General features: G+C 37.2%; 1 protein-coding gene across 13 annotated transcripts in view; it reads left to right on the top strand.

Moving 5' to 3' along the window:
* Nucleotides 1-13541, top strand: part of MAGI2 (membrane associated guanylate kinase, WW and PDZ domain containing 2) — a 727751-nt gene that overhangs the window by 420366 nt on the left and 293844 nt on the right. For all 13 annotated transcript variants that reach the window (XM_048300656.1, XM_048300645.1, XM_048300648.1 and 10 more), the window contains one exon: nt 6433-6552. In XM_048300656.1, coding sequence (XP_048156613.1) covers nt 6433-6552 — 120 coding nt within the window. The remainder of the gene's footprint in view (nt 1-6432; nt 6553-13541) is intronic.

Below are 13541 nucleotides of genomic sequence, written 5' to 3'. Positions count from 1 at the left end.
TTAGCTCATATGAATTAAGCACGTAAAAATGAAGCTTCTAGTTCTGTGATGAAGTATGGCTAAGTGCTTTTCACTTTCTACCAAAACTTGATCAGAAAATCCAGGAGATAGAAAAAACACACTGCTTCTTCAAAATAACATCTGATTTTTCCCTCTGCGTACAGGTAACTTCGCAAATAATGCTGCAGTCTCACAGCTCAGCAGTTGCTAAATGCCTGGCTTTCACAGAATGGTTGAGGTTGGGAGGGACCTCTGGGGATCATCTTGGCCAGCCTCCTGCTAAAGCATGTTCACCTACACCAGGTTGCACATAATTGTGCCCAGGCAGGTTTTGAATATCTTCAGAGAAGACTCCACAGGTTTCTGGGCAGCCTGTTCCACTGCTCTGTCTCTCTCACAGTAAAGTTTTATGTCGTATTCAGATGGAACTTCCTGTTTCAGTCTGTGCCCATTGACCCTTGTCCTGTCACTGAGCAGTGCTGAAAAGAATCTGGCCCCATCCTCTTAACACCTGCCCTTAAGATATTTGTATGCATTGATCAGATCCCCTCTCAGATGTGTTCTTGCCTCACTGTAGAGCATTGAGCATCTTTACTAAATTTGTATTGATTAACGTCCAGATCTTCATCAGGATTACATTTGCCAACAACCTGTTTATTAATGTGGTTTGAAACTACTACGCCTGAAAAACATTTTCGGGAATCTGGAATTCATTTCTTTGCTTCTGCAGCTTTTTTTTTATAGCAATACATCAGAGAAATTGCTGGTATTGCACACTGAGAAAAGGGAAACACTTTTATTCTTCATGACCATTGGCAAGAAGGGACTTACGCCATTGTGGTTTATGTTGTTGTTATGAGAATTGTCATAAACACTTGAAGCTTCAGGCTTTGTAGTACATCTAAAATCACTTTACTTGAAAATTATGTTTATTATTCTCTTCAGCTGGAAATTCAGTAGATCAAGACAAATGTGGTGCTTCTCTGCTTAATGCAGTTAGTAATTTGACAAGATAGGTATAATTTCCCATACGTTTCAGTTCCCCACTGTAATAGTGTTCCAGAGTAATTTGGCAAACAAATAAAGGAGCTAATTAAGTATTGTTGAATTTTTCTAAGGCAAAGTGTATAGAAGGTCATACCAAGGGCTCAGCTGAAGTTTATTAAAGATTAGCAGTCTGTTTCTGCAGGAGGGATCCCTCCAGCTACTGTAATGTGTGACAGCCTGACGTACCATGTTCCACAACAAGCTGTTGTGCAGACCAGAGTTACAGAACAAATTTTCAGTAGATTGTCTAATAAAAGGGCTTCATATGTTAAAGGCATTTTTCTCTTTGCATTTTATTACATTTGGAGCAGATAAGCAAATTAAGACATGATTGACTTCCATACATTTGGAAAATTACTTTAGAAGTAGGTCATTATGCAAAAAGGACTAGGTTATTTCTGTGCTCTTCATTTACTCTAAATCCTTGTGGCAAAGACACACCTTTGCTTTTGAATTTACCTCATCTGGTAGGAACCAATCTGTGAATCCAAATACAAATCAGCTAAATACATATGACAATGTTTGAATAGTGGTGTGCCATGTTTGCCCTTAACTTACCAAAAAAAAGTAGTAATTTAAATATTTATAACATGCCTGTAAGCTTGGAGCATTGAAACCTGTGAATACAGTCTGTGAGTCGGTATTGGACCATGCAGGGAGTAAGGCCTTTACTTCTACTTTCCTGACCATCATATAGACTGTACAGGGACCCAACCAGTGCAGTATTATCCTTGTAATGCTGCTAAAGACTGTAAAATACAGATTATTCACTGAAAGGATGAAGTGTTCCTTAAAATGTGTCCATGGTACTGAGCAAAGAGCACCTTTCTGAGTCTTTCCTGTCATAGTTCTGGGAGTTTTAACTAATATTCTTATGTTAACACATAAATAAATTAGCCTCTTTTCCATAACTACTTGGAGTTAGCAAAAAAAGAAATATTGAGGGAGCACCTTTCCTGCTTTTGAAAGTAGCAGAGTTGGACAGAGACTGTGACGACTCAGTGCCTCTAAGAAGTAGAAATATGTTCCAAGTTAGGTTGTGCGCCTTGCTCCCAAATAAGCACCAAAATTTTATAATTATGTGATCAAATTCTGAGATGAAAAAGAGACATAGAAACTCCTAGTTGTTCTCCTACCTCTACAAACTGGTGTGGGGCTTTCCAGCCCTGGAACTCTTCTAGAATCAATAATTCTATACTTTTTTACCAGTAAAGGTAATCTGGACTGAATACTACATGAACTGACCATTTTTCCAATCCAGAAGTCAACATAAAAGTTCCATTTAATTTATTGTTCCCCAAGCTCATAAAAGCATTGCTTTATTGCTATTAAATTAAAACACTTCTTTTTTTTTATACAGGTAAAGATTTCTTACATGTCTAAATGCCTGCCCTCAGGTGCCTTAAACTCAGTTAAAAGAAAAATACTCTTTCAGAGGCTATTTATGTAAACAGCACTGAATTCCTCTCCTGGAATATAGCACCATCCTACAACACCACACTGAAGCCTGCACTGAAGTATGGCAAATCATAATTCCCCTGTAGAAGAGAAGAAACCAGCTGCAAAGGCAAAGGGTCTTTTTAAAACATAATAATAATAAAAAGATATAACACATACCTTAAATATCTCTGAATTGTACCAACTATCCATCTTGAAGCTATAAATCCAAACAAAGTAGTTGCTCACTGAATGAACTTAATACTGGTTTTGAGAGCAGATTGATGAATGATGCTAGTAGTGGTCGTGAATTCAAGGAAGATCAATATCAGTCCAGATTTTGTAGACCAAGATCCTGCAATTTCTAAGGTACCTACAGGTTGTGTGACAGCACTTGCATGCCTGGACTGGTCGTGGTTACTTGAGAGCTTCTCATTTTGTGTCTTCAATAGCACCAATAAATTGTACTCATCAGAAATATGCATAGTGCAAATACCCCTTGTTGGTTTTGGTCCTGAAAGATCTAAAAGGATCATATTCTTTCATTATGGAATTCAAAGATTATTTTTTCATAGGCTACCATGGTAACAAAATGGTAACTGAGTTCTTTTCTCCCTTTTGCATTAATAAAGGGCTAAATATTATAAGTAGTAAAAACTGTGTCCTATTAAGCCTTGATGCTGCATAACAAAAGATGTGTCTGTAGAAATGAAAGGCTTGGAATTAGTCCTTTGTTTTAAGTCTTGATTCAACAGCGGGTTTTGGCCTGCTTATCCGTCTATATGAATGTAGTTAAAATCTATTAAGAAGTGTAGCTCTAGGTTAAAGGAAAGAATTTGCCTGTGGTCTGTAAGATTCCAATATATAGGTCTCAATGTTTGGACCTTGATGGGTGTTTAAGATGCTCCAGTAACTGTGTCCAACTCTGTAAACATGCACATTACAAAGTCCATGGTGCTTACAGAAAACTATAAAGGAGGACAGAAGTATTATTAGCAACAACTCAGTTCCTCCAGGGTGAAAGAGTAAAAGAGGCAAAAAGCATTGGTTATTCCATTAGCCAGGGAGTTGCTTTAACCATTTCCAAGATCTCAGGTCCTCCAGCCTGAGGGAATGAGAGCAGATGCGGGAAGGAAATGGGACTCAGCAAGATTTCATCAAGAGCAATAAATTTCTGCTGGGGATGGAAACTGCTGTACCTAGGATGAGAGTCACCCTGAGCTCACACAACTATTGATCATGGTTTGGTCCTTTCTCCATTTTGTTGCAGGAAGTGACTGCTTTATCTTTTATAGGCTGCAGCCCTCAGTACACAATGCAGTGCAGGGCTCTTGGAGCAGGCTCCCTGAGGACTGTGAGAGGGTGGAACCATCCAAGTGACAGTGTTGTCTCCTGGTGTTGTCTAAGCAGATTAGACAGAATATTTAATTAATAGTTAAGTAATGCAAGGCATATGCAAAATGTATCATATCTGTACTGTATCTGAAAAAAGCTTGACTAAGTAATATAAGGGCAGAAAGATTAAGTCTGTAGCTTCCAGCTTGAGAGAGGGATTCAGAACTGAATTACATTACACTTTTCTAGGCAAGTTGACCCAAGACTGTGACCAAAGTGGAGAAACATAGGGATGACCAAGTCTGTTGTTTGACTTCCTGTGAGACTTTGTCATCATCCCTCATGAATGACTGCTGAATATCCATGAGTTTAAAACAAACTAGAGTGTATTAACACTTAATAGCATAAAATCATTAAAAATTTCACTTGTGAGGGAGCTCTTTATATCATCTTTCCAACTTTCCACTCAAAGCAGGCCTTAGGTTTTATGTAACTTGTATTTTTGTTTGATTAGTAAACTGGTAATCCTAGCTTGGCTACATAACACAAATATTGTAGAAAGAGTAAGTTAGAGATACTCATCTAATATGCCAGCTTCCTCCCTGTGCCATGTCTGGGAATAGCCTTGATTTGCCAGAGTGTTTTTGAGGAAGATACAGTTCCTGTCAATATTCTTTGATAGTAAAAAATTTCTCGAGGGAGAGCACACAGATCAAACATCTGATGTCTGTGCTGTTAGCAGAGCTCCTGGGAGCTCAGTGGCACACCAGAATCCCTGTGCTTCAACATAGTTCTCACAAAGGGTTGGAGATCTTTGGGGATGCTGCTGCATGAGAAATAAATTCAGCATTCTTATGAACAATCCAGGTCTCTGAGTACTTTAACCATATCATCTCAAAAACACAAGAGTAATCACAGAATCACAGAGTGGGTCAGGTTGGAAGGGACCACAGTGGGTCATCTGTTCCAACCTCCCTGCTCAAGCAGGGTCATCCCAGAGCACTTAGCACAGGGTTGCATCCAAATGGTTCTGGAATATCTGCCAGGAGGAAGATTCTACACCCTGTCTGGGCAACCCGTTCCGGTACTCGGTCACTGCTCAGTGAAGAAGCTCTTCTAAATATTCAGATGGAACTTCCTGTGCATCAGACACTGCCTCATGTCCTAGTGGTTGGCACCACTTAGCAGAGCCTGGCTTTATCCTCTAGGCATCCTCTTGGCATCCTCTTTAGATATTTATACACATTAATGAGGTCCCCTCTCAGCCATCTCCTCTCAAGGCTGAACAGGCCCAACTCTCTCAGCTTTTACTCATCAGAGAGATTCTCGAGTCCCCCCAGTCATCCTTGTTGCCCTCCATTGTATCCAGTTCAGGAGCTCCACATCTCTCTTGTACTGAGGAGCCCAGAATTGCATACAGTACTCCAGATGGACAGAGTACTCTAGATAATAGTATGAAAATTCCCAGAAATTAACAGCCAGTTTTAGTTGTAAATGTTGAGATGAGAAGGGAATTGGAATCTGAGAAAATGAGGGAAGGGTCTTATAGATTTATCAAAATATATTCCCCATGTTAGGTACTGAAATATTAGCTTGACAGGCTCATTCAGTCTTTGCCATGGACTTCAGGCTGTCTCTGAGGAGAAAAAGGTCTCTATGACAGGCAATTGGGTTAACCTAACAGTTCTATGTCTCTGTGTCTTCAAATAACAGAAAGGAGATTGGACAGGTTTCTAGCCACTTCCCAATGTCAATAGTCTTTAAACCAAACCCTGCATGTGTGATGTAATCAGTACAGTATTGATAAAGAATTTATTAAGATATTTCGAACACTCTGAGACTGAAGAGAACCTAAAACACTCCCATTTCCAAACAGAATTTTGAGACTTATTTAGTGGTTTCAATCAAGGCAGGGGTAGTCTGACCACAATAAACTGGATCATTAGGAAATCAGGTCAATTCCAGACTCTTCCTTGCTAACATCCCAACTTCTGCTAGCTAAGCCAAGTCACTTCTCAGGCTGTGTGTAATATTGTCTGTCAGCTTTTATGGAGTTCTGTCTTCCAGAGATGACAATAGAGGCAATAACTAAATATAAACACCTTTGCAGTGTGACAGCACGGTTAGCAGGTGATTTGAATCCCACAGGCCCTGAAGCCTAACCATTTGTCAAGTCCACTTATGGCACTGAAACAAGCAATGTGAATATAACCCTTACAGATTTACTTACAGAACTATTATTTTGTGTTCTAAATAAATGTTTAGAATATCATGAAACAGATTAATTGTAGACAAGACTGTTTTGTGTTACCTCTGAATGCCTGATATCACTAAGGGTCTCTCTAGTAACATAAAAAGAACAACTGTATGATAGTGAGAATAAACAATATGGATACAAATAATATCTGGCATGATCTTAAACATACATTTCATATACCTCTGTCAGTTTCAGCAAATATAGCTATATTGCTTTGAAAAGCATCCTCACAAGGAAGATGTGCTATGTAAGATGTTGTATAAATGGTTTACTTTGTGAATTTTCCAAAGCTTTCAAAAAGATCATTCTACATTTAGGCCACATGCTTGACAGTGTGTCTTTCATATTATTAATAGGCACCACAAGGCCACATAAGGAGGGGGAAGTCCCTGGTGTGGACTATATTTTCATCACTGTTGAAGATTTTATGGAATTGGAGAAAAGTGGTGCTCTCCTAGAAAGTGGAACATATGAAGGTAAGCATGCTTTTACTGCTAAATTTGTATAATGTTTCCATTGTACTGTTTTCTAATTAGATGGAACTGCACTGGGATATTCTGTTACAAGTGTGTCATTGCTACTGTTATCAGAAATTTGTGAAAAGCCATATGGCCACTATGAAAATATTTTCATATGTAAAAGCTAAATGCATATGGGTTCATTATAATTTTAGTATATTGTAGTGGTTAAGAGAATCTACATTGCATTTACAGGACACAAACAGTAGTCCTTTACACGAAATACTCGAGAACATTTCCACAAAATTTCAGCAAACAGCTGCTTTCCTAACATTCCACAACAGAACTCGGGTGTAAGACTAACACTTTTCCTTTGCACGTGTGATCCTGCAAATATCCATCTATATCAGAAGTTGAAACCTCACTACTTAAGTAACAGAGGAAGAATTTGCTCTGTCTTACGGGCTTTGTAAAGTTATTGAAAAGAACTCATTAATTGTGTAATATGGCAGAGGGACAGGAGCTGTCCTAATGGCTGTTTTAGAGATGCCCGTCTATGGGGCAAAGAGCCAGCAGCTTACTGCATGACACTGCTTCCCAGGAGAACCTATGATTCATCTGATTTTAAACCTTTTCCAAAACACAGCTATACTGAAAGTGAAACTGTTGTAAAGAGGTGGTCAGTTACATAGCAGGGTATTTTAATAAGAATAATGGTACACTATTTTAAACCAGATGTTTCTTGGAAATACAGTAGTATTTAAAATAACTGGGTAATGGATAGTGGGTTTTTACTGCAATATGCAGAATTAGAGGAAACGCCCTCTATAGGAAAAATATGACCCATATACATGGGAATACCTGGGTGAGTAGAGCCACTTTACAGAAATCAGCCCCGTATTTTCACCTTGTAGCAAAAGAAGCAATGAAGACCCTTTTGTCCTGACTTTATCCCTGTTGAGGAAAGCATCTGAAGATAAATAAGGAGCTATTCACCAAAAAAAAATCATTAGCTGTGTTATAAATAGCAGCAAAGATAATTCTTTCCCACCTAATCAGCACAAAGTACCCATTGTGAAGTAAATGAATTTTCATTAAGACTTACATCAATACAGAACTTGTAACAAAGATTTCCATTAAAGAAGATCAAATAAAGGAAAGTATGTAATTTTTCAGGTTTCTACATTTTTCACTACTGTCTGACATCTGACGATACAAGTTACCTAAACATTAATACACCACCACAATTTTACTTTTATCACAGGTTAATTAAATAACAAGCCTTTCTTGAAGTGTCTTTTTGTTACCTTAGGTGTTTGAAAGTAACATTACAGGAGCTTAAGTGTAGCACAAGTCTGTCATTGCTTGCCCATGTAATTTCATTAGTTTGCAGCAAGTTTGTGGAGATTGAACTGCTATGTTAAATTAATTCACAGTGCTCTTCTGTCCCTCGAGGGATACTAAGATGTGTCTTTTAATACCAGCTACCAGAGCTGAGTGGACAGCAAGGTGAAATACTGGTTGAGGAAGTCTGCATAACTCCTCAAACCAGCTGAGGACTCAGCTGAAGAGAGGTCCAAAGTCATGACTTTGAACATTATTTTCAAAAATAATGACTCTATGTGCAATGTCTGTCACGTTATTTGCTTATCACAGGTGACAAGTTCACTGAAGCCAAGAAATCAGAAACTAAACATGCAACTAACTAAACTCAACAGACCATTTCTGCCTAAATCCTGTCTTTGATTCCCAGGTTTCCTGATCACCAGATGCACATTCTGACAAAAACCAGATAATATATTATCTGCCTGTGCCTTATGGCAAATAATAGGTAACACATGAGAAAATATAACTATTTTACAGATGCTATTTCTCCTGTTCCCATGCAAAGATGTTTGGACATGACCATACAAAGTTACGTCCCCAGTTTCCTGGTTAATTCTTGACTGTAACGCCTTCTTTGGGGAAGAATTTTTCTAATCATCCTGTCACAAGTTTTCCTGAGCACATTAGGACTGCAGTGATTAAATTTACTGGTGACAATTAAAACAACCAGAGCAAAGAAAATTTTGATTGCCCTCATGAAGAGAAGATAACTTTTGAATTCTTGCATATATGAAGCAACTTCTGTGAGCATACATACTCTGGGAGATTAATTTTCCTCTTCTTATCAACACTGGTTATTGGATTTCTGAAACAAATCAGCCTTCCTTTCAAAGGTTCTCAGTGTTAATAGATTGGTTTGAAGATTTCTTTATTATTTTTTTGTTTTAAGAAAATCATCCTGTATTTAGCTGTTTCCATATATTGTAGCTGTGTCAGTCTGTGCTGATTCTCTAACCACAACCACTATGAACCAGTTCATCTCTACCAGAAAAATGTTTTAAAGAATGAGGGATTTCTCATTTAGTTGAGATAAAAAGATAGACTGTGTACGTGCACTGTTTTTCATCACTTTTTGACTAGAAGGTTTGTTTTCAGTCAATTTGCCTTCTACAGTGTGAATTCCAAAGAGAATCAGTAACATTCAGGTAAGATAGAGGAGAAGGAGATCAAGTGGACACTTACCTGATACTGTTTGTATTGTTCATTGCAGTACTTGGTATTGTTGGGAGGGGGATATTTTCTCATAGTAATGATAAAACCAGTAAAAACAATCAGAAACATTTTGTTCTATTGCAGCAAATAAGAGTTGTGATTCCAGCCTAGACAGGATATAATCTAAAAGTGAAAGCAACATACATTCTTAGATAGAGTTGTATAGTTCTTTTTTTTTTTCTTTGAAGCACACGTTGTTTTTTTAGTTTTAAAATAGATTTTTAAGTTACAAATTCTTTAGAATTAAAAATAGGATACTCTGTGACCTTCTTACTACTTTAGGCTTTGAATACTCCTTTCTTTGTCTACCGCTTCTGTGACGACTGTGAATGACTGTAATATTCCAAAGTGCTGTAGAAAAGCCATAGTATGTTCATGATAAAAACTCTACAAATCTCTTTGTTTAGCAGTTTTGCAAATATGAAAATATTTCATTTAAGTAGGACTAAATCCATTATTATTTTGACTTTTCTACTTATGCCTTTTTGAGCAACTGCTGAGAAGAAAGTTTTCTTTATAGATATGAATTATTTTAAGCATAATAATGTTACATAAACAGTTGCTATGTTTTGCAGCTTACCTGTGGCTAAGTTCCCTGTCAATCTAGGTAACATTATTCAGTGCAGAACAAGAGAAAGAATACAAGAGTCAGTTCTACTCTCAGTCAGATTAACAGTCGAAGTCGTTAACTTCAGTGACATTGTCATTGAGTTCTGAATTTGTAATAAAATTACAAATTTTATTATGCACATTTATATAAAATTAAAAATTTATTATACACCAGCACCTTGCTTTTTGAGGCAGGGGCTGTTTGCCTGAAGCACACCAAACATTTACTTCAAGGTCTTTGTATAGCAGCACAACCAAATCCTAAAGGTTTCACTTTGTTTGCTTTTTAGTAGAATTTCAATTTACTGTACTGATTAAAGGAATTCTGAGTTGGCTCAAAATGATAACTTCGTTATCCAACACACTTATTTGGATAACATAACCATGGTTGTATAACCAGAGGAGGAGGGGTTCCTGTGCAGAATGAAAGCCACTCGTGCCATGTGGACTCATGTAACACAGGAAGACATGCCCCAGCAAAATAACCCACATTCCTTTCCTAGTTTCTGAAATGAAGATCAAAGATGGTCCTTGAATTGACACAATGTGTCAATATGCAGAATAGAAAAAGCTGTGATGAGCAGACAAAGTGTGTGTCTATGTGTGTGTACAGTCTTTTACAACTTCTCTGGTAGGAGGTTTGGTTCAGCATAGTCATCTCTCCGATGCGTCAAAACTTGCATGGAGACTTCATGGATCACTGATATCAAATGTTGTTCCCATCTCCTTATTAGATCAGCAAAATTCTTAGCCAGTGCAGCGCATCAGTAGAATGAAAATGAATTGTGTATTGCTTAAGAATGTCAGTGCTCATTAACAGGAATGTAACAGCTTCAATATTTCCGAAACCCAGATATGTTAAGGCACAAGATTGAAGGTTATAGTAAGACATCATTATGAAGAGTTAATTATGTAAGAGTTGAAGTGCAATGCATGCTATGGGTAAAATTGCCACATGCAATGGTAGTACCAGAAATAACAAGAGATGTTCAGTATAAATACTGTAAGAAAAAGAAACATGGTTGTTGGCAATCCATAAGGATAGAAATGTATTTCAAATACGTTAAAGCAAGGGGGATTTTAGCAATGATGACCTCTATAACAAATGAAAACATGAAAAAGCCTGTTCATAACTGTTAAAGATGTGACAAAAATAAGAACATAAATTAATTCAGCCAGTACACTTATCAATAATGCACTAAGTAGAACTCTTTTTTTCTATCAAATTTTTGTTTGGCTCAGAAAATCTCCAGAACAGTTGTCTTGTAAAAGACATCTTATTTGCTGTTAATGTAATAGTCCTTAATTTATTCCATGAAAAGCAATGATTTTAGTTATTGTGACATCAATTTTCTCAAAAATGTGCTTTTTATGATTTGTTTGATTGTTTGGAATTGTCTCAAATTCATTCACTGGTGAAAACTCCACGATCACTGAAGCTATTTAACCACTTATATGATTATGGACTTTCCTTGGCCCCACTGAATTCCATGGTAAATTTCCAGCTGGCTTAAATGAAAACAGAATTTCACCCATGCTTTTTTCTCTGATGGAGTATTGTTTGGCAGAAGGGTGAGTCTTAGCTGGGGTTTCCTTAGCATTCCAGAAATCTGTAATCATTAAATCTTTAAAAAACAGGTTGAATACATCCCATGGATGAAACCTTGGTGTTTTGTATTACTTGCTTATTTGAAGACACAACTTCCAGTTGTTTTAGGCAGAGTTTTAAGGGGTCAGCATTATAATGAGCTCTGTTGGGGAAGAGAATGTGGGTCACAGCCAATGCCTTGCCTGTGACTCTGGCAACAACTGGCACATAAGCAACACTGGGAGGTGCTCAGATTCCATTCACCTGGAGACAGTCCCCATTCTGTCTCCTTAAGAAGATATTAAGTTTTACATAGGCTATCATTTCTTCTCTCAAGCCAAATTTAGCCTAAACGATCTAAACCCTTCTGTTCAGCTAATGCGTTTTCAATTAACATTTCATTTTAATATCTGTAAATTTTAAAAATGAGTTAAGGACTGCTCCATGTAGGCAATGGAGATTTTAATTACTGCTTTGTGGTGAAAATGGTTTTATAAAGAGCTGGTGTTTGATTCCAGTAGTTTTGATTCCATTCTTCCTTGTAAAAATTGTAAGGTATTCAAAATTCCACCCACTCACTGTATGCAGTGTTCCCTTGTGTGCAGGACATCCTGAGCACTCCACAGCAGATGGATACAAAGGAAATTAATCAACATAAAGATAATGAAATGCTACCCTCCTAAGACCTAAACACAGTAGTTAATGAAATATTCTGATTTAAAATGGAAAACAAAGGATTCATGAGGATAGATGCATAGAGATAAAAATAGAAGTAGTCCTCCAAAAGCCATGTCTTTTAACAGCAGAAAGTGTTTTCAAGGGCATAGAAGAATGAAAAGAGATACTTGGTAGTAAAAATCATATTCCTGTTGGAAGTGCCTCTTGAAGAGGTAGATCTCATAGTAATATGGTCTCAACATTTCACCCCCATATTCAGAGAACATATAACTAGACAGACAACACTATTCTTTGCTCAGGTGTATTCCCAGGATGTAGAGCAGGACCAGGTGCAACAGAGCACAAATTATAGGGGTCTGAGTGCTCCAGAAACCCTGTCTGCTTGAACAGGCTCACCAAAACAAGTGTTAACATACTTTATTTTGTATCAAAGCTAGATCAGCACCAAGAGGATCTCAACTGCAGGGAAATAAAGAAAGAAATTTTGCCCTCATGTCTTTTCCCAAGCTGGGTTGACCACGTGTCAGCTCAGCTAAGACCTCTACCCTAATCTTTAGAATTCTGTGCTGTTACTACCAGAAAAGTATTAACAAACTGAGGTGTCCAGGCAAAAGTAATGCAAATTACTAGGAGAGCTGTAGGGAATAAATTTAGAGAACTCATCAGATAGAGCTTTGTTGAGTAATGATTGAGAAGCTCAGAGAATTTAAAATATGCCCAATGGGTGAATAAAAATAAAACACAGTTGGGCAAATAAGTAACCAGGGCTAATGTGATGAAGCTGGAAAAGATGAATATTTCAATTTAATACTGGGAGAAAAATTTTTCGTACTCATGTGATTTAAAAGCTAAAATAACCTCCAGAGGTGGAGATCCAAGTTTCATCTCTTAGAAATTTTAAAAGTAGTTATTAGTAGAAATATTCCTGCACTAGTAGAGGGATTAATTAAAGGCTGTAGTGTAGTATTGTATGCTTCAGTATAGTATATATTAATGCTGTCTGTGTGACACACTAGGTTTTGATTGTGGGCTTTTTTATAAAACAGGTCACAACCAGTTCATGTTTGCATTTCAGTTACATTTCTAAGTGAACTTTGCCTGCAGTACATATTGTGTAGCTTTAGTTTAAATGCAAACTGTGTTAGAAGAAAACCATCAAACTGTACCGCCTGAGTTTTCGGGCTATCACACTGATAAGGCACATGTACCTGTAGAGATTACAAAAGATGTAAAAGAATTAACCATTCAAATTGCAACTCATTATGATGTGCTCTGCAGAAATGTTTAGCTACATTGCTCAGTTACAGAGATCTCCATTTTTCAATACATTACTGGAAAGACACAATATTTGTTATATCCAGTTGACATGTATTTATCATGTTATGTCTTTGTGAAGCTCCTCTAGATTTTATATCCTTTTGGATACTACACATTTATATTTGTGATATTCATCAATATTAAGCGTCAGATCACCTTCCTGTATCAAACAGTATTCTGCTAAATACCATAAACTGCAGTCTAAAAAGTGTTTGGG

The sequence above is a fragment of the Corvus hawaiiensis genome, chromosome 4, assembly GCF_020740725.1.
Source record: "Corvus hawaiiensis isolate bCorHaw1 chromosome 4, bCorHaw1.pri.cur, whole genome shotgun sequence".
In the NCBI taxonomy this organism is placed as follows: domain Eukaryota; kingdom Metazoa; phylum Chordata; class Aves; order Passeriformes; family Corvidae; genus Corvus; species Corvus hawaiiensis.
This window is presented reverse-complemented; position numbering and strand designations above follow the sequence as displayed.